The 19,758-nt window shown below is 36.8% G+C and overlaps 4 protein-coding genes across 7 annotated transcripts in view; 1 reads left to right on the top strand and 3 right to left on the bottom strand.

Moving 5' to 3' along the window:
- LOC118740609 (peptidyl-tRNA hydrolase ICT1, mitochondrial) overlaps positions 1–19,758 on the bottom strand; it is a 51,360-nt gene that overhangs the window by 19,500 nt on the left and 12,102 nt on the right. The window lies entirely within an intron of this gene.
- Positions 1,398–7,884, top strand: LOC118740602 (eukaryotic peptide chain release factor GTP-binding subunit ERF3A). 3 transcript variants are annotated; one of them, XM_036472203.1, is made up of 9 exons: positions 3,166–3,235; positions 3,306–3,449; positions 3,580–3,605; positions 3,732–3,923; positions 4,468–5,237; positions 5,300–5,386; positions 5,467–5,643; positions 5,713–5,881; positions 5,950–6,168. In XM_036472203.1, the coding sequence occupies exons 2-9, from the start codon at positions 3,427–3,429 to the stop codon at positions 5,991–5,993; spliced, it is 1,488 nt and encodes a 495-aa protein (XP_036328096.1). In that variant the 5' UTR covers positions 3,166–3,235; positions 3,306–3,426; the 3' UTR covers positions 5,994–6,168. The 3 variants fall into 3 exon arrangements, with proteins under 3 accessions (XP_036328094.1, XP_036328095.1, XP_036328096.1); XM_036472201.1 differs by lacking the exons at positions 3,166–3,235; positions 3,306–3,449; positions 3,580–3,605 and adding an exon at positions 1,398–2,366 and having other exon boundaries at positions 5,950–7,884; XM_036472202.1 differs by lacking the exons at positions 3,166–3,235; positions 3,306–3,449; positions 3,580–3,605 and adding an exon at positions 3,050–3,155.
- LOC118740615 lies at positions 9,550–11,384 on the bottom strand. The gene is made up of 4 exons (XM_036472220.1): positions 10,494–11,384; positions 10,203–10,438; positions 9,757–9,915; positions 9,550–9,700 (listed from the first exon to the last, which is right to left on the bottom strand). Exons 1-3 carry the CDS (start codon positions 10,603–10,605, stop codon positions 9,787–9,789), a joined length of 477 nt encoding a protein of 158 aa, XP_036328113.1. The 5' UTR covers positions 10,606–11,384; the 3' UTR covers positions 9,550–9,700; positions 9,757–9,786.
- The window catches only part of LOC118740617 (solute carrier organic anion transporter family member 74D), an 833,870-nt gene continuing 830,244 nt past the window's right edge, over positions 16,133–19,758 (bottom strand). The window contains 2 exon segments of the mRNA XM_036472222.1: positions 16,133–16,522; positions 16,601–17,210. Of these exon segments, the coding sequence (XP_036328115.1) occupies positions 16,374–16,522; positions 16,601–17,210 (759 nt within the window). The 3' untranslated portion in view covers positions 16,133–16,373.

Here is a 19,758-nt window from a genome sequence, read left to right as displayed (position 1 = left end):
TATTGACGTGATCCAAGTATCACGATATTTATTGACGGTGTAGTATGCAGTATTGATGGATCGGTGATCCATATCGCAGAATTTCTAAAACTTTTGAAATCTGGATCGCGGTTCGCAATATTGTCAATAAATATTGAGCGTGTGGCACTTTCAAAACGCGATCAATTTATTTCGTCAGTACATCTTGTACTCTCATAATGCGAACATCGAAAATGTATTCGCTATGCTTTCGTTCTCGTTGTTTAAAACCTTTCAAAACAAATTGAAAAAAATTTAATGAACGCTGACGACACACAATCAGTTTTGCCTTTTAATTTCCTCACACACATTGCTTCAATTCAATTTGAGAAGCAATTTCATTATCAGCATGTCGTCTTCAAGAAAACAATGTAACTAACTAGCTTCTGAAGACCCATTTTCCATTTTTAATTCCATTGTAGATTAACATTTTAGCACACAGAAGCTCGCATTCGCGAAGCAGATGCAGGGGGTCTGCTCAGTCATATCGCAGAACCGACATAGGTCGTTAGACCAGATCTCCAACCTGTGCAGGTGACCTCTCAGTCTACAGTGAGCCGTCAGAAAGCCTGTCAATATTATTGCTCTATAACTTGTAAGGTTGTAACCTCCCAGTAGGCTTTTAGTCTGACGTAGGCCTAACGTGTTACGCCAGTGCTGATTCCTTACTGTGTTCCTCTCCTTTCTGAGCTCTTCCTTGATTGTACTAGGTCCAATCGCTATGAAGGGCTCAGGCCCTATAGGCGACGAGGCGGCTGCCTTCCTAGCTAGTCGGTCCGCTTCCTCATTGCCAACAACTCCTACGAGACCTGGCACCCAAGTTAATTGGATATCGTTGTACTCCGCCAGGGTGTTGAGCTTATCAATACACTAAAGAACCAGAGAGGATTTGACCTCAAATGATAAGAGGGCCTTGAGTGCTGTCTGGCTGTCACTCATGATCAAAATACTTTCATTACGATAGTTCCTACGCAGGTTAATCTCTGCACACAGACTTATGGCATATACTTCCGCTTGAAATATGCTTGGGTATATGCCCACGGATACCGAAAGCTTTAGCCTTGGCCCGTAAACGCCTGCCCCAATACCGTCGGGAGTTTTAGAGCCGTCTGTATACCATTGCATTGAGCTCGCTTGAGATTTCCAAGCATGTGAAGACGGCCAGTAACGTAAAGAATAGTAAAAAAGTTCATCCTAGGTATCTTTTCGATATTCTGAATTCCACAAAAGCCCAGTAAACGAGTAAAAGCCGTTAAATAACGCTTAATGTTCTGTATGTATTTGAAAATGATTTTAATTTTTTTAGAATTAAATAAATATAAGAATTACCCTATGGCTTTGCAGGTATGTTCCATATACCGAACGTTCCAAGAAAATTTGCAACAACTGAACAGGTAAATTTTCCATATATGCGTGGCCATTTTAACTGATTTCGTGATACCGCAGAGGTTTGTGATTTTGCATGCCTAAATTGTAATGCGAATAAACCACAATAATCGCAGGCACAATAATCATTACGTTTTACTTCACTTCACTTTGTTTTAAACCCTACTTTTGAGAAGTTTGTCATTGAAAAGATCGTTAAGAAAGAGCTAGGTTGGCAGAAGTGAGAAAGAAAAACGTGATTTATCGAGGTACAAGTAGTGAACGCACAGAAATTTCGGAACATTGGAAAATATCAACTGGAGTTCAAGAAAAACATTTAAGGACGTAAATACTTCAGTGGGAAACAAAAGAAAAACAAAAACCGTATGTGGCTCCGCCTTTCGCGTAGTGGTAGTGCTTGAAATTTGAAGATAAACGTGGTGGAGGCGGAATTGTGTCGCTATCAAAAAAGCAGCACGGTTGACGTACTCATCATAAAACATATTTTTGTAAGGGGGTTCATCAATTGCAAAGTCTTTTAAAAACAAAAATCAGGAAATTACATACTAAGATGGCGCAAGATAATACGGAGATGGCAACTAAATTTTCAACACTCAATGTAAACGCTGTTGAATTTGTTCCCAGTTACGGTTACAGTAGCGTTGCTGCTAGTGCGGCAGTATCGGCGGCAACTGTAGTAGCGCCAGGAAGTAACACACCAAACGTTGTCCCTATGGATGCAGCATCGCTGCCAGCGTCAGGCAGTGCTACTCCCGCCACAACCCCAGATTCTGCTGGCTCAGGTGGCTCTATAAATGCTTTGAATGCCACTGCCTCAGCTGCTGCCTTACCAGCGGTACCGCCAGGAGCAGCCACCGAAACACCAGCTGATTCTCCAATGCAAACATCGCCTGTTACCACACCTTTGGCTGTTGCGCCCATCGAAAATATTAACACCGCAGATGAAATTGCTGACAACAATGGTAAAGTACTATATCGGAATCCCGAAAATAATGTTTAATTTTTTTGTTTGAATAAACTATTTACATACATACATGTGCACATACATAAAATACAAAACTTTTAATTAAAGGGGGTAGAATAGTAGGTTGCACAATTGTAATTTATTTTTACTGTGCTATTAAAAATTAAGCCAAACTGTCCATACATACTTACATATGTATATCCATACATGCATACTTATTTTAACATATGTGGTATACTCGATGTTATGTATGCATATACATGCGAAACCAGATTATCTCCAGCTGTTAGCTGCAGTATTGCGATCAAAGCTTCACATGTGCGCCGGCGAGAGAGATTTTTTCTTATCTAGAAGAACACACCGGTCGCAGGCAGTTCTTACTATAACCAGCTCGTTTCTTCGTTTTTCTTATTTGCTTTGGCAAATAGGCGAACTGATGACTAAACTCATGCATTGGCATATTTTATTTTAAACATAACCTCGAATGATATATTTTAAACTTATGTATTTTGTACTTTGCAACAAAGTTTTTAGCGATAATAGTGCATTGCATTATTAGCAAGCTAAGCATGTGCAGACAGAGTTGTAGCCGCTACAACAACAACAAGAGTTTCCCCATCTATTTTTAACTTCACAGTCATATGCTAGTTTGTCTTTCTTTCACATACTCAATTTTTTAAATTTTGCTTCACTTAAATGTTGGCGTTGCCTCTTTCCTACACAAGTTTGCTAAAAAACCAATTTCTTTATTTCCGACGTGTTAACTTTTGTGTTCTTGAACAAGGCAGTAAGCATGTACATACAATGTAACTAAGTGGACGTATGATATTTCCCTCATTATGTGCAACTTTAGATTTTGCGTTGAATGTATGTCTTTTATTATTTACCGTAAACGTTTGAAGGAAAAAATTTAGCTTCATTCACCCAATTTTTTCAGTACCTTTCCTTACCAAATTCGCGACTCTGCGATTGGTAGTTTCAAGCGCTTTTAACCTGTTAGGACTGGTTGTCTAGTAGTTAGCGATTCGAAGTTGCTGGCAATTGTAGTCAGTCAGACGATGGCTGCATGCGGTTCGTCACTGTAATAAAGTTTCTATTAACTTAGACCTAAGGAAAATTCATAGTTTCTCATTAATTTCGTTAGGTGTAAATAGAGAAAAATTTAGTTGTATTTTTTATGTTTGCTTTTTTTTTTGTACCTCAATCACAAGCAAAATGCCACGTTTGATTAGAAAAAGTGAGTTTTTTTATGCCAATTTTAACATTACCTATTTAGTAAAACTACTTATGTTTTTAAGTAATGGCATTCAACTTATATAACCTTTCTAATAACTTTTGTGGAACAATATTTCTATTTCTACAGAAAATGACCCAGCTGATAGTTGGGATATTGAGGATGATCCTATTATAACTCCGGATGACGAGGAAGCTGACGATGGTATTGAAGACGCAGAAAATGATATTGCACCCAAGGTCTCTAAGAAGAAAACACCGAAAGTTGAGGAATCGCGTAGTAAAAAAGAACATGTAAATGTTGTCTTCATTGGACATGTTGGTAGGTGTGCCACTTACCTTAACCCTGTTACGTACGTATGTATATACTAGGGTTGGTCAAATAGTTCGGACGAAAGTTTTTCGGCAAATCGGATAGTATTTTCGGTTTCTATACATAATTCTAAGAGAAAAAAAGAAGAAACTATACGTCGGAAATAAGATTCTAGCCCGCGCATTTTTAAAAGAAATTTTTTTTTTTTCACAAAAAAACAAAAAAATGGAAAGAGTGAATATTTGTACATATTTGCAAACATACTTCTGGATAAATAAACAAATTAAGCGAATGTAAGAAACTAAAATCATTTTACATGCAAAGTTTTAAGAAAAGGCGAAAAAATGTTAATGTCATGAAAAGGTTTTTTTCATTCCAAAATGCGCAAGCTCGAAACTAATTTCCGACCCATGCTTTCTTCTACACTTTTGCTTAGAATTATCTGTAGAATCCGGAAATACCACGCGATTTGGTAAAAAAAACGACCAACCCAAGTGTTTACATATACAGTTCTGAAATTTCAATCTTAATTCACATAATAATTGTATTACAGATGCTGGTAAATCAACAATAGGTGGTCAGATTATGTATCTAACAGGTATGGTCGATAAGCGTACACTTGAGAAATATGAGCGTGAGGCTAGAGAAAAATCACGCGAAAGCTGGTACCTTTCGTGGGCATTAGACACCAATCAGGAAGAACGTGACAAGGGTAAAACTGTTGAAGTAGGCAGAGCCTTCTTTGAGACAGAGCGCAAGCATTTTACTATTTTGGATGCTCCTGGCCACAAGAGTTTCGTACCCAATATGATTGGTGGCGCTGCACAAGCCGATTTGGCAGTGTTGGTCATCTCTGCACGAAAAGGTGAATTCGAAACTGGTTTCGATCGCGGTGGGCAGACGCGAGAACATGCTATGTTGGCTAAGACTGCTGGTGTTAAACATTTGGTTGTTTTGGTTAATAAAATGGACGACCCGACTGTAAATTGGGATGAGGAACGTTACAACGAATGTAGAGACAAGATTTTACCATACCTCAAAAAATTGGGATTTAACCCTTCAAAGGATTTAACCTTTATGCCTTGCTCTGGTTTGGGCGGCGCCGGTTTGCGTGATCCTGTACCAACTGCTATATGCCCTTGGTACAGAGGGATGGCGTTCATACCATTCATTGATCAGTTGCCTTCACTCAATCGCAACGCCGAAGGCCCATTCATAATGCCTATTGTTGATAAATATAAGGATATGGGTACTGTTGTAATGGGAAAGGTGGAGTCAGGAACAGCGCGAAAAGGACAAAACCTATTGGTTATGCCAAATAGGGTACGGAAAGTTGTTGTGACTATTACTTTGCAAATAAAAATACTTTTATTCTTACTTTATAGACACAAGTTTCCGTAGATCAACTATTTTCCGATGATGATGAAGTGACCTCTGTGGGTCCTGGCGAAAACATTAAAGTCAAACTGAAGGTATGTACAATAATGCTTGTGGTTACAGCATATTGTCAAAAACCCTTTAATATTTCATTAAAATATTTTACTCTTTATAGGGAATTGAAGAAGAGGATGTTTCCCCCGGTTTCGTTTTGTGTGATGCTACCAACCCTATTAAAACCGGCAAAGTTTTCGACGCGCAAGTGGTTATTTTGGAGCACAAATCTATTATTTGCGCTGGCTACTCGGCGGTCATGCATATTCACTGCGCAGCTGAGGAGATTACTGTGAAAGTAAGTTGAAGTGCTTGCAAATCTAATTTACTTCTGTATCCAACCTCTGGAATGTCCAAATTTTTTTAGGCATTAATTTGTTTGGTTGACAAAAAGACGGGAGAAAAATCAAAAACACGTCCAAGATTTGTAAAACAAGATCAAGTGGCAATTATGCGTATTGAATGTTCCGGAATGATTTGCCTTGAACAGTTTAAGCTATTCCCACAAATGGGTAGATTTACGCTGCGAGATGAGAGTAAGTGTTCTAACTAGAAGTAATCTAAGCAAATATTTTGAATTATACTTACATATTTATATTTGCAGACAAAACTATTGCTATCGGCAAGGTGTTGAAGGTAATCGAATAAATTGAGCACAGCTAAATTAGTCGAATCACCTTTCTTCTAAACAAGAAACAAAAAAGAGCCTAAATGAACAGCGTCAGACTCGTTAAACGGAAATCATTAATGCCATTTCAGACAAAAATGAAAATAACAATGAAGCTGGGCAAAATATGATGAATAAAAAGAAATTTAAAACAAACACACATACACACTTAATTATAACATAAAACGAACGAAAAAATATGAAAAGTGAACATATTAATACATAATTATATTATTGCTATAATTAAATATGAGAACTTATATACAATTACAGATTTTATTTTTTCGGTTAAATTAAAAAAAAAGTCAAAAACCGTAAGTGAATTACTAACGCAAATGAACATTTAAATAACTGCTGCTAAAAGTAAGCGTAATGAAATTTTGAATTGAGTTTTTTATATATTATATAAATAATAAAAATCGATAGCATTTTAAGGTCGAGATATTTAAACATGAAATAAAAATTTAAACACTATAGCGCAGTTCCCTTCAGTAACAAATATGACGATGCAACAACCTAATAAGAATGCAGAACACTTATCGAATGTTAAGCCACATACGTATAAAACACATTAACATTACGTTTCATTCATCCGCTAATGTCACTGCAAAAATAACATATTTTAGCAATAATTGCAACATTCATATATGTATGTAGTACTTCTGGCCGCCGGATGTAGAAATGCAAAATTATTACAAAATACAGACTGATATCGGGTTGGTCTGATCGAGCGGCGACACATACACACACGCATAGACACAAAGTTACCTAACTTTAAACATAAATGCTGAAAGGATTTTTTACTTAAAACGTTTTCTAGATATTCCTTTCTTACGTAGCTTTACAAAAAGGAGTTTATTTATTAAAAAATTCAAAGAAAAAATAAGCTTATTGTTTTGACGATCGATGATTGATCGATGGGCCTGTTGAATTGGCATAAAACTGCATGGATTGTTAATTAATATTTATAACCTACATACACATATGTTGTCTACAGTATATTGGTTTTAAGTGGTATTTTGCCAGATATCTAATCGACGGAGACGAGTTATACCTTAAACGGCTAACTACTACATCGGTTGATCAAATTTTTTGGCGGAAATTGAAGAATAATATACTTTTTTTTTATGAATTCCAACGAACTTTTAATTTTATTTGCACTTTTTAAGTTGTGATATGTATTTTACCATTCAAAATCCATTGATATTTTGTATGATTAGTTATGGACGTTTTCTTATAATGCTTGATTCAGTTATCAAATCTGCACAACTTCTCCATTATCAAATATTACAGAGTCAAAAGAAACGACAAGCAATTGTACTGCTTAGCACTGACACAAAATGAGTAATGTATTTACCTACATAAATATATGTACATATTTATAGAAGAAACAAAATTTGATTTTTTTGAGAACAATTGAAAACTTGCAATTTTATGGGTCGATTATGAATAGCAATGCAACCTCAGTTGAGAATAGCAACAATAGTTATGTGCTACAAAGTTTAAGATAATCGATTTTTTTTGGTAACAGCAACCAACATTTGAGTGTAAATAAGTCGTGGAAACAGTTGAAAAAAATAAATAAATTTTCACAATCAAAAAATTTCAGCGGCAACCACAAAAATGCAGTTGCCAATATAGTAACTCACTTGCCAGCTTTCAGTCGTCAGTTGCCATCTGTAATACGATTTCAGCCACTGGCAACGCAACTGAAGTTCGGTTGTCATCCGTAATCGACTCATTAATCTATTTAAAAATCCATGCATTAAAGCTCATATTGAAATGTTTGATTTAACTACAATTGAAATCATGTATGTACTATGTTTGCATTTTGACTACATTTTAAAATAAAAATGAAATAAAAACTATTAATCAGCTTAAAAATGTCATTAATTGCTTTAGGTATTGTAAAAGTATAAATCCGTATGAATTAGATTGCATTGCACATATTTTCACCTTATTTGTTTGGGAAGTAAAGCTGATTTTGAAGAAAAAACACCAAAAATGAAACAAAAATAGAAAGACAAAAACGCATAATAAATGTCGGCCATATGTCAAATAAAGTGTAAAAATGGCAAACACAACAAAACCTGACATATTTTTTAACCACAGAAGAAGAACGGCTAGCGAAGGATAGCAAATATATTTTCACACTGCATCATGGAGGCCCCTGGCTTTTGAGCTGCTTTCTACTGATACATGTTTCGGGATTTGCCCGTACACTTGAATTTAATGACGGCTGGCTAGATTAAGTGTACTCAACTTTCCCGGGACGAAAATTACCATTAAATACCATGATTTATTTTTTTAGATCATACCAAAATAATTTTTTTTTATTTTAATGTTTTTCGTTTAAGAAAAATCCTATTAAATTTGATGGTTATTTTTCAAAAAAAAAAAATCGTCATTTTGATTTTTTTCTTTCGATCACTTTTAACCATTTTTATGACCGTTTTAAATCTATGATTTTAACAAAATGAAATCTGAAAATAACGGTCAACGGAAAGGACCTACTTCCCGTACAACCCGGACCAGATCAGATTATTAGAGAGTAATCGAAAAATTTGCTCTCTAAAATGGTACAATGCCCAGAAGTACGGGAACGCAAGAAACACATTTCGTGCCCAGAATTTGAGAAACAGCTGATGATACCAAATAAAATACGGTTAACACTCCAAACTTTCTTGCTACTTCACTGCAAGGAGTCTAATCCTCTCCCCTTCGAAATCCTCGCCAACCATTTTCACCACAATTCCGACGGTGAACAACCGGAAAATTCTTTTTCGCGGTGCACACAACCGCATTTGCTAACAAAGTACAAAGCCGCAGCAAGGACCTCAATTCGGCAGTACTTGGGGGGAGGGGCAAAGACAAAGAAACGTTGTTGCCAATATAAAATGCAATTGGCTCGCCGGTCCTGGATTGGGACTGTACAGACAAGCACTTACAGATAGGCTGTTACCACCTAGACAGACTCCAGTCGCATGAATGCAGTCATCATTGTCCAATCACCAGCTGTGGACTAGCGTGAGCTCCAACTGCCACAAGACACCCGAGTAGCTCTGGCTCGACATCTCCAATGAGTGTCCAGCATGTGTAGGTTACCCCCATGACATCAACCACCTCTTCACATGCCCACTTAATCTAACTCAACTAACACTCCTCTATCTCTGGTTCGAATCCATCGAAATATCAAGTTTCTTACCGTTAGTTGAGCCTGCCCACCCGAAGATATTTCGACCCGTTTCTCTATCGAGAAATTAATGAAAACGGCAATGTTTTCGATCTTTTCGATTATCGAGAAAGTAGCGAAAACGAAAGATATTTCCACCCGTTTCTCTATCGAAAAATTAATGAAAACGATAATTAGAGCTATTCCATTCCAGTTGATTCCCATATAAGAAGAGTGCTTTTAAAATTTTAACAGTTGTTCTATATTTAATAGAGTGTTCAGTTTTATCATGTTTTCAAACAATTTAAATATTAAAATAATAAATATTCATTACTTAAAAATTATAACTTGAACATGTTATTAAAACTTATTATTTGTGAACATCATTTTGAATCCTTTGTTTTTTTTCCTGGTACTTGTAAATTTTGCAGACTCGGTCATGTGCGTACTGAAAAAATTTTTGACTTACTTTGTCAAATTCGCTCTCCTCCAACGCAAACTTTTTTGTAAACGCATCTGAATAAAATGTTAAAAGAAATTAAATGACTATTCGATACAGCTGTTCGACTTACTTCGAATTGCCAAGGCCAAATTCATCCCTCTTATGCATTTTTTTCCCCTGTCCCACGCCATGAAAACTGCTGCGCTAACGTGTCTTCAAACAATGACCGCCACGAGCTTCTTATAAATTTATCGTACGACTTCTCTCCATTGGTGCAAATTTCATGAACCTGAATACAAATATAGGTATATTAAAACAAATATATATTAATGTAATCATTGGAAATTCAAAATTAAATAAAGTGTCTGCTTGTAGTAAATTGTATTGAGAAATGAAACATTCAGCCCTATCGCCAATTCCATGTGAATAAATCGTTCCCATAATTTGACATGCAAAACAAAAACAAATTGGGAAAAATTGTTTTTGTTTTACTTTATAATTTTTGGGAATATTTGTTCATGTGAAATTCGCGATAGGGCCGATTCTTTTAGGAAAATACATAAAAACTACCCTTACAAATTTTTTAAATACTTCTTCGTTCTTAAGTTTTTCTTCAAGGTTATTAATTTCTTCTAAAGTTGAGAAAGGAGAGCGAAGAACTATTTCACGCTCAATGGATATTTCTCCGTAAACTTTAGCTTTTATGGAAGTAACCTCGTTCCTTACAGAAATCATTTCCATATTGAGGCGATCGACTTTTGTTGTTAATTCACTAACTTTTCCATAGACGTCATGCAAAAGTTTAAGAATCTCTAATAAAGATTATTTTGTAATTTTTGAAATTGTTATAAAGTATTCAATAAATACCTGTTAATTGTTGTTCATTGTTGTTGTCATATAAGTTGCTGTTATGTGCAGGTCTTTGTGTGTAAATTGTTCCATCGTCCATATTGAAAAGGTCGGTATATTGATGTGCCATTTTAACCTAATAATGTATCAATGGCATATAAATATGTATTTGGTCAATAATATGACAAACTTTCCCAGATATTTTATCTACTGGGTGTTTAATTATTTCAGAGTCTATTTCAAAACTTTTAGAAGAAAAAATACCCACCAAGGTCGAGTCTATAGGATAACTAAAAAAAAGGATCTAAGTCAGTAACTAAATTACTAAATAAAGTATTATTGACTATTTCAAAAATTTTGTATATTTTGTAAACGGAATGGTCTATAACAAAATAAAATGAATTAGTACCTTTCAAGTTAAAGTAAAAGTCCTTATAGACAATATTTTTTCGGGAAACGTCTGAATTTAGTTTACATTCTTTGTGCACAACATCAAATAAACTTCGCTCAACTATGCGGTTATAAAGCTGCTCTAATACGTTATCACTTTTTTTTACCATATTTTTGAGTTGTCCTAAGAAATTTTCAAAAGGAAAAGCACTTATGGTTTCAAGAGAGCCAAAAATCCTTGATTGGCTACTGAGATGGGTTAAAAAATGAAAATTATATGTTAACATCGTCCCAGAGTATAATGAGGAAACGTCCTTCACAAAGTTGTTTAATAAACTATTTGCAAGTGCATTTTTCGTTTTGCAATATTCATTGTGAAGAAGAAGCCTCATCGCCAAGCTCAGATGCAAGAAATGATTGTACCTCTCAATGTCTAAAATGCTTCTCAAAACTACACCCAGAAAAAGGTTTAGTTATAATAACCAAGATTTGGTTATAGTGATCAAGTGGCATAGTTGGATATGGCGAAATAAATATATAGTTCACGAAAGTCTGCAATTTACTTAAGACTTCTAGTTGGGACAAATGTATATTTGTTAATAATTACAAAAAGACTACCTTGATTGGACAATATTGTTAGTTGAATAAAATCATTGTTGAGCAAATATAAACAATGCTTTGGTTGATACAAGTTTTCAATTAATCTTGTGAACTTGCCGTAGACTTGAATCAGCTAACCGTTTATTATTGGGAAAAAAGTTTCAGTTTGACACAAATAAAAATTTACTCGATGTTTGTTGTGTTTACTTTCTTCTTTTATTTGCATATGTTAAGCATAAAAATACGTACATATTTACATAAGTTAGTTACTAAAGTAAATAATACATATGTATATGGTGGTAAGAATTTCCTAAAAAACAACGATGAAACAGGAGCAGTCGTGCGAAAACCCAGGTCAATATCTGCTGGAAGTATACTGCTTTGCTTTTTCCTTAGCTAAATAGACACTTTCAAATTATAATTCACATGAATTATATATCCACTGAAAAACCCCGGTTGGCATCGAACTTTATATTTTTAATTAAACTTTAAACTATGCGCGCACCGAAACAACCCGCGATGATAGCAAAACTGAAACTGTGACAAACAAGTATGGGCATGTCATAGCACACATGGCGCAGCGATCGACATGCCATAGCTTACTGAGCGCTCTGGGACCACATGCGTGTTTCACCCATATACGAACAGCGGTAGCGGAGCAATGATTTCCACGCACAATGCAATGGTCGGCATACTAGCGCATTCAAACGATTCAATAAGTGGGACTGTGTGCATTGCTCAGCTGGCGCTCTTCGTATGTGCTCAGAGAGCGCTCAGCATTCTTTAGGGGTGGCTCACAAGCATGAATATGTTCCACTCTCAAACCAAATCGTGGTTGCCTCAACTAAGATTTGGTAACTATGACTAAACCACGTGTTGAAAGAAAGCTTATCTGCATTAGCAGAGCTTAATAACATCCTTTTATTAACCATACGTTAAGTTGAATGGAATTTGTAGAAATATGCTTCAAAGAAATATTTATTAGTATTAACCAAACCCTTCAACTAAATTAACGATTTGTTACAACCTAGATGAATATTAGAAGCTTTAATATATTTAGTTATAATAACTAATCGATGGTAATAGTTCCCAATCCTTGGTAACAGTTCCCAAATATTGTCAAAATTCGGGAACTAAATATCTTTAGTTGTCGAAACTAATCCTTTTTCTCAGTGTATTGGTCCAGTGTATAGAAGAAAATACCGAAACTCAGTAGCTTTATATCTTTCAAGCTCGTCAAGGGCTCTAGGCAATCGGTTAAATTCTTTTGGCACAAATTTTCGTATTGAATGTAGTTTACAACTAACCAAACTAATTGATTCTTTACTTAGTGAAAATGGGTGACCTCTTGTTCTTGTCAAAGCGACCAAAAGCGTTTTAACTACTCCCAGACACACAACATGCATATAATCAAAAGGGAATTGCAAAACCATGTCAAGCGGCAATTTTTCTAGAATCAATTCGCTTGTAATATTATGATGTTCTGGTTGTAAACGGGTTCTAAAACTTTCGTTGGTGCGGGGTAAGGCATCCGAGTTTTTAAATATAAGACGCCGTTGAAAAGACTCGCCTTTTTGAATGCATTTATTGCAAGAAAAGTAACCAGAGTGATGCTTAACTCCTAAAATAAAAGCGCGGGCTGGGGCATCACAAATGAACGATCTTATTTTTACACTAAAATATTTTTCCTCGTAAGACATTCCATTGGCTAATAACTCTTGCAATTCTTGAACGAACTCTCTTAAAAAATTTTGGGATCCTGCGGTTTAGAGCAGCCGGCATAAATCCCCGCAACCAAAACGGGCTTAGTATCAAGCACATTTATTAGAATGGGCCAAACTTGCTTACGGGAACTTTTAAATAAAGGGAGACCATCTATATTAATGTTAAGTGAAATGTCTGAACGGTCAAATTGAAAATTGCGCAAAAAGTCCGTAAGTGCGTCTTTCACTCCATAGTGAACGTACTCTCCTGGTTGTACGAGTCTTTTAACAATCGTCCGTGGTGTACATTTCAGCGTGCGCACATCACGTAGCAAATCAGAAATTTTCTCTGACAGTAGAGCAAGCAAATCGTTCGCACCCTGTCGGCTAACATTATTCGTTAAAAACCACCGTGCCAGACGAGCAGTAAAGTTGGGAGAGTCTATTGGTACGTCATATGTATGATCTGCTTCATTACAAGCACTATTTGAATTAATATCTGCTGCTTTAGGAGTCGTGCTTGTTGCAGTCCCATTAATATGTTGAACAGAAGTTCTTTTAAAGTGCCGAAATTCGGCAATGTATTGGCGACGTTTTCTTTTAGGCAGCATTTTCTAAGAAAAGAAACTTGAGTAGCTTTAATAAATAGATACTTTATAACTACATAGATGCGATAAATAATAAGTTCTTTACATCGCGAACACTCAATGATATTACGCTTCGCAGGCGATAATACCACCCTTTGTCACTCATACGCCATGGCATGCGAGTAACAATTAAGTGCAACCCAAAATCACTCGCATGAGTGACCAAGGTATTATAAAAAAAAAAATAGTCAGTTACTTAGTTAAATATATTTATTTATTTATACTTACTATGATGTTTTATATGGTTCCTTAAAAAGTTTGATCCAACTGTGTGAGTTGTGCTATTTGTATGATAAGGATAGTCAGTTTATTAGTTTAAGTTATTTATCATGCAAAGGAGTTTCAATACTTACTCTGATTTATTTTGTGATTCCTTACAATTTTCAATTATTGTATTACGTGAACGCACATTAAACAAAACGTTTTACTTTTTAATGATAGAAAATTTCTAACAAAATGTTAACTAAAGCAATGCCTCCTTCTATTTACTTTTTCGAATATTTTGTCCGAGAAAAGTTAGAGAAAAATTATTAAACGAATACATTCTCGATACATTCAACGGACAGAAAAGCAAAAATACAAACTTCCGTTTGAAATACGAGACTCTTAGGTGAGCCGGAGCGTGCGGGTAAGAGAAACTATCGTAAAACTCGTAACATCCGCTAACATACGTTTCTTGGTCGGGTGGGTGACGACAATGAAGGGCTAAGTAAGCTGTTCCAACAATAAACGAAACCACGTCTTTTATGACCACTCCAACATATCTGCGATGTTTCCTTTACTTGTCTTTTGTTGCTTTGGAAACACAGAGTGTGTTTCACACTTCCTCCTTGTCTGCCTTGAAATGGCAACGCTGTTCCGACTTCCAAAGATAAGGTCTTCTTGGAATAGCCCTGCCTCTTTATAGCTCGGGATTGAAACCAATCCAATAAGGCTAATTTAGAGCTTGCGTCTCGGCGGAACTGTCGTGGCGGAGTGGCGGAGGACCGTTAGTCAATAGGCGCCCCACAACCCGGTGTTCTCTCCACGCTGCTCTGGATCGGCATTGTAACGACCGACCTTCAAAAGGAACTGGAGAAATTGGCCCGTGTAAGTTATGATTAGAGGACGATTTTGAGATACTCTTTTTGATCTGACTTAAGGTTATCTAAACTTGGTAACTAGGTAACTGCGGTCCGCAGTCAACCCCAGCTAGATGGAGCTGGCCTTGTTTACTAGGAAGTATAAAGTCCCTGCTGTGGCTTTTCCCTCGATGGGGATCTCCGCCTGCTGCTCTCTGACAGGCTTAAGTACTCAAGTCTGATTTATGGCAGGACGCGGTGGTGGAACCATAATATTGAGGAAATGGCAGTAAACTCGTCGGGTGCCTTATACTGCTACAGCTCCCTATTGGTAAGAAATGGGGTCTTACGCCAAAAGTAGTTCATTGGCGGTGTAAAACAATAATTTAGGACAAAAAAAAGTAGTTCACGGACGTATCAAAATTTGCAAGCAGGGTTGCTGGAAGTGTCTGGTATGGCGCTCAAAATTGGTAATGGAATTTCAGACCTCTACCAACCACGTCGGAGTACTTCCTAATCAGGCTTATTTGGGTACCGAGTTACAGTGACATTACGGGTAAGAGCGCTGCTGATGACTTTTCAAGGAAATGCACACTTGAAGCTTTACCACAGGGTATGGACCAGCTGGGGACGCCTATGGGGACGCCTTCATGCAAACTCAGCGAGCGCTGGACTAAAACTAAGAGATCGGGTGGACTGAGGGCGGTCAAAGGAGCTTTTTATGCTAGCAAAGCCTCAAACGTCGCTATTGGTGTGGGGGTTAAGGCAGGCCATTGTGCGATTGGTATTCCTTTTGTATCAGCTGTCAAGTGGTCGATGAGGACCCAACATTCGGTATGCACAGATGAGAGATTTTGAGGAGCATTCGGGCATTGAGGTTAGTCGCATTCGTAATCGGCTCCCGGTCGATCATAAAAAAGAATATGACCTCGATGGCTTGGAGCCGTCTACTTTCGCCTACTTTGGTGTGCGTTGCTTTTTGTTCCTGGAATGTCCGGACACTCTGCTGGATGGCTTCATAACCGCAGTATAGGACATGCAAGAAATGGTACACGGCTGGCGATTCCAATTTGTGGGAACCTCCCATCGGAGGAGAAGGACGATGATCTTGACAGCGATTTCGATGCCAGGGTGGGAAAAAATCTCTATATATTTAAATTTGATTATTACAAGCTTGTAATTAAGTGTAGATACGTATATAAAAAATACATACATACATTCTTATGTAGGAAACGAGTAAGTAATACACATGTGTATATAAATTCATATAAGGCTTCCTTGTACTGTTAAAAAATATTTACAAGTTCACACATTTACAGTTCATACATTAATAGTAAAAATAAAATTCAGAATACGTGCTGTATGTACATTTACAACGAATTAGAGTAATGCTATTAACATAGCTCTAAAAATTCCTAAATTACAAACAACCTTTGTATTTACATATACCTACATATGTATATGTAGATATGATCCTCAATAACTCGGTTCAACCAATTATGATTTATGTGCCAACAATGGAGTGATTGGTTTATCTTTTCGGCGTCTTTCTTCATTTTGTTGCGCCTCCTTCTCGCCATATAAATCAAGATGTCTGCCATGGTACCAGACCAGGATGTCGAAGACTACGCCGATGAAAGTGAGGGCTAAAGTAAACAACAAAACAGCCAAAACGATTACATATTTCACGTCACTAAATATTTATTTAGAACCACTAGACTTACATAACGCCAATATATTCACGTAGTATCGGAATTTCGTTTGTTCATACAGCTGACAATTGCCTCTACCATTACAAGTTTCCGTCCACACCAGACATGTGGAATCAATTATACGTCCAAATATTATCGGACCAGGTATAAGTGCCAACAGGCTGATCATCATCAATGAAAGACCCTGAGCGAAGGATTTATCTTGTGTCGAAACGGAGCGATAATTAACCAATAAATTACCAATACGGCCAGAAGAGCCAAACCAATTTACGATCATCGAGGCAATTGTGAAACTGTAAAATGCCACCGAACAGCCTTTGAGGCACACTCCAGGTGTGAGTATTTCCGTAAGTGCGTCTACAGAACGGTGAGCACGCGAAAGTATGTTATTAGCGGTTTTCGATGGTTCGGGTAGTGTTGTCGGCAATGCGAAGTCGGGTATCGTCGTAATGGATGGTAGTGTTGCTCCAGTTGTTGCGTGTGAACTTCTAACTTGCACTTTTTGCTGTTGTAGTTGTTGTTGAGCGTTTAAATTGCTGCTAAGAAAACTAGGAGTGGTACTCGTATAGAAGGGAGTGGTGGTATAATCGGGGGCATCAACGCAGGAGCAATTGGAAAAGATCTGAAACAAACAAAAAAAAGAAATTTCTAAGGACACGCCTTTTTTTATTGATTAATAAAAAAAGAAAAATCCTTCTATTTAAGTAATATTTATGTGTTCTATACATAAAACAAATCGTAACTGAATACGGATTTTTCAAATAGCACGACACCTGCGCCACTTAGCGGATTAATAGCTCTTTCATATTGGATTGTCATCGGGCTCTGAGCTAAGTTTGAAGTTTCAGATCTCTAGCTCATAAGGAAGTTGGGTAAAAATTGATTGCAAGATTTGATTTCACACAGATGAAAAATAACAAAAGCTTATAATAAAGAGAAAAAGTTAAGATATTGTGAAGTAATTAAAAACTGGCGTGAAGTCCGGTACTCCTGAAATTGGTACCGTTAAATACATAAATAGGTTACGCTAGAAATTAAAGATTAATTTCATTTCATTTTATTAATTTTTTGGCATCAGTAAACAATTTTTTCAGAGCCATTTCGGGAATAGTTCAGGGTGATTTCGTGACTAGTCTTCAACTACCCTGATCCAGAACTAGTCCAAAATTGTCCTGAAGTATTCTGAAGTGGTTCTGGAAAAGTTGTGAACTTCTCCCGAAAGGATCTCGAACAAATCGTGAAATGGCCCCTTATTAGTCCCAAAATGATCGCAAACTAGACAAAAATAGTTCGGAACTAGTCTCAAAATAATCCAGAATTAGTAAAATTAGTTCCGAAATGCTCCTAAACTAGTTTTACCCATATTAAGATATTTACACATAAAAAAACACAACCAACTTCAATTATCGAATATCGCTTATATGCTCATACAAATTTACGAGTACGGTACTCGCTCGTGATCCAATCCTCGAAACTAAATCAAATTTGGATGGGGCCACATCCCAGGTATCCCCTTCCCCACAAAAGATTAATCGAATTCGATTCAAGTTGTCAAAAACTATACGAGTATTGTTTACAAAAACTAAGAGTACCATTAGTTTCTGCATGATCCAATGATCGGAACTGTACCAAATTAGATTGAGAGCCCTCTTGAGGTACCAATTTTCTGACAAAAAAAAAAAGAACTATCAAAAACAGTTCACGTGGCCGTAAGTTAGCCGGTAACATACATAAAAAAAGAAACATTCCGATGAATTGATAACCTCCTCCTTTTTTGAAGTCGTTTGAAAATAGACTATAAGAGTATTCAGAGGGTCAATTCCCGTTCTGCGTTATCGTTGAGTGATAAAAATAACACCTTTACCGCATTTATTTCGGTGTTAATTTTATACTTTTCACTTCACTTTACGATAACGCAGAACGGGAATTGACCCTCAGAATATCGTCATTAATATATTAATTCGCTATCTGCTACTCGGTAACACTTTCAACCTCGAACGCCCCTTATTATTTTTGTAGTTAAAATTACTTTCGAATCAGCTGACGTGAAGCACTTTTATTTATAAAAATTTATTAATTCCACGACAGAAAGATTTATTAAACTTTTGATAAAATGCATGAACTATTCGCGCGAGAAAATACCAGCAAATAAGTAGGAGAAAGGAATCAGCTGATATTTTAACGCGTGTGTTATCCCATTATCTGACTTACGGAGATGGAAGTTGGTAATGATATATTCGGTAATTAACAAAAACAAAATAATGGTGGGAGTTACTGAATATTGAATGAAGACTGTTTAAGCGACTTATGCATTTCCCGCATAAACAAAGAACAGCGAACACACACACGCACTTGTATATTGCACTCCCGCCCAAAACCAAGTGCAGCGAATAAACACACGTACTTGTGCTTAAAAATAATTCGTTCGTTCTTCATTGGGTATGCATTTTTTAATGCACTTCTCAACTGCCGCAGAACAAAACCTACTAAAGTAGTTAATTGCTGGCACTCCAAATCATGCTCAACAATTCCGCTTGATGCATCACCACTCCTCCGGAGTGGTTTTAAACAGCAAAAGCCAAGCCGCTACAAGCTGTTGGGGCTCTGTATGACTTTCAGCATACAGAGGTGGTACAAGAGCTACCATTGGCCACCGTGCCTACCCAATTTTTGAACCTAAACCGGTGCTCAACACTCCGCTTGACGCACACCCCCAAAAACTCTTACAGAGTTTAAGCGGCAAAGCCACCGCGCTACAAGCCGTAGGGACTCTGCATGACTTACAACCATGCAGAGGTGGTGTAATGGCATCGCTAACAATACGGCAGCACTATTCAGCGCCGTCGTAATGTTGGCAGTCCTGATGGAACATACGTTCCACAGGTACTTAAAAACGAGCAAAAAACGAATGAAGAAATCAATTTGATATACGCCATTGAAGCAGACGGTTGTGCCAAAATTATAAAATAAAAAAGGAAATGAAATTTAAAGTTTTTGTGAAAGAAATTAAGAGTTATTATTTCAAGCGAGGTAGTATTCGGGTGTGAATAAGATTTTTACGCATAAAAGTTGACCAATCCCTACGCGCAAAAGGGTAAGCGCTATCACCCAAGTGTGAGCAGACCCAAAAGGAAATCACCAGCCGGCAGCGTAAAAGCACCAAAAACTCA

Source organism: Rhagoletis pomonella, unplaced genomic scaffold (genome assembly GCF_013731165.1).
Source record: "Rhagoletis pomonella isolate Grant_MI unplaced genomic scaffold, Rhpom_1.0 Rhpom_scaffold_00006, whole genome shotgun sequence".
Lineage (NCBI taxonomy): Eukaryota > Metazoa > Arthropoda > Insecta > Diptera > Tephritidae > Rhagoletis > Rhagoletis pomonella.
Note: the sequence above shows the minus strand (reverse complement) of the source record. Positions and strands in the feature narration are given on the sequence as shown.

Coding starts and splice junctions, on each gene's coding strand:
- LOC118740615 (XM_036472220.1), bottom strand. CDS start 10,605: ATGGCACATCAATATACCGACCTTTTCAATATGGACGATGGAACAATT. Junction 10,439..10,493: donor CAATGAACAACAATTAACAG/GTATTTATTGAA, acceptor AATCTTTATTAG/AGATTCTTAAACTTTTGCAT. Junction 9,916..10,202: donor AAGAAGTATTTAAAAAATTT/GTAAGGGTAGTT, acceptor ATTTGTATTCAG/GTTCATGAAATTTGCACCAA.
- LOC118740602 (XM_036472201.1), top strand. CDS start 1,955: ATGGCGCAAGATAATACGGAGATGGCAACTAAATTTTCAACACTCAAT. Junction 3,924..4,467: donor TGTCTTCATTGGACATGTTG/GTAGGTGTGCCA, acceptor ATTGTATTACAG/ATGCTGGTAAATCAACAATA. Junction 5,644..5,712: donor CTGAGGAGATTACTGTGAAA/GTAAGTTGAAGT, acceptor AAATTTTTTTAG/GCATTAATTTGTTTGGTTGA.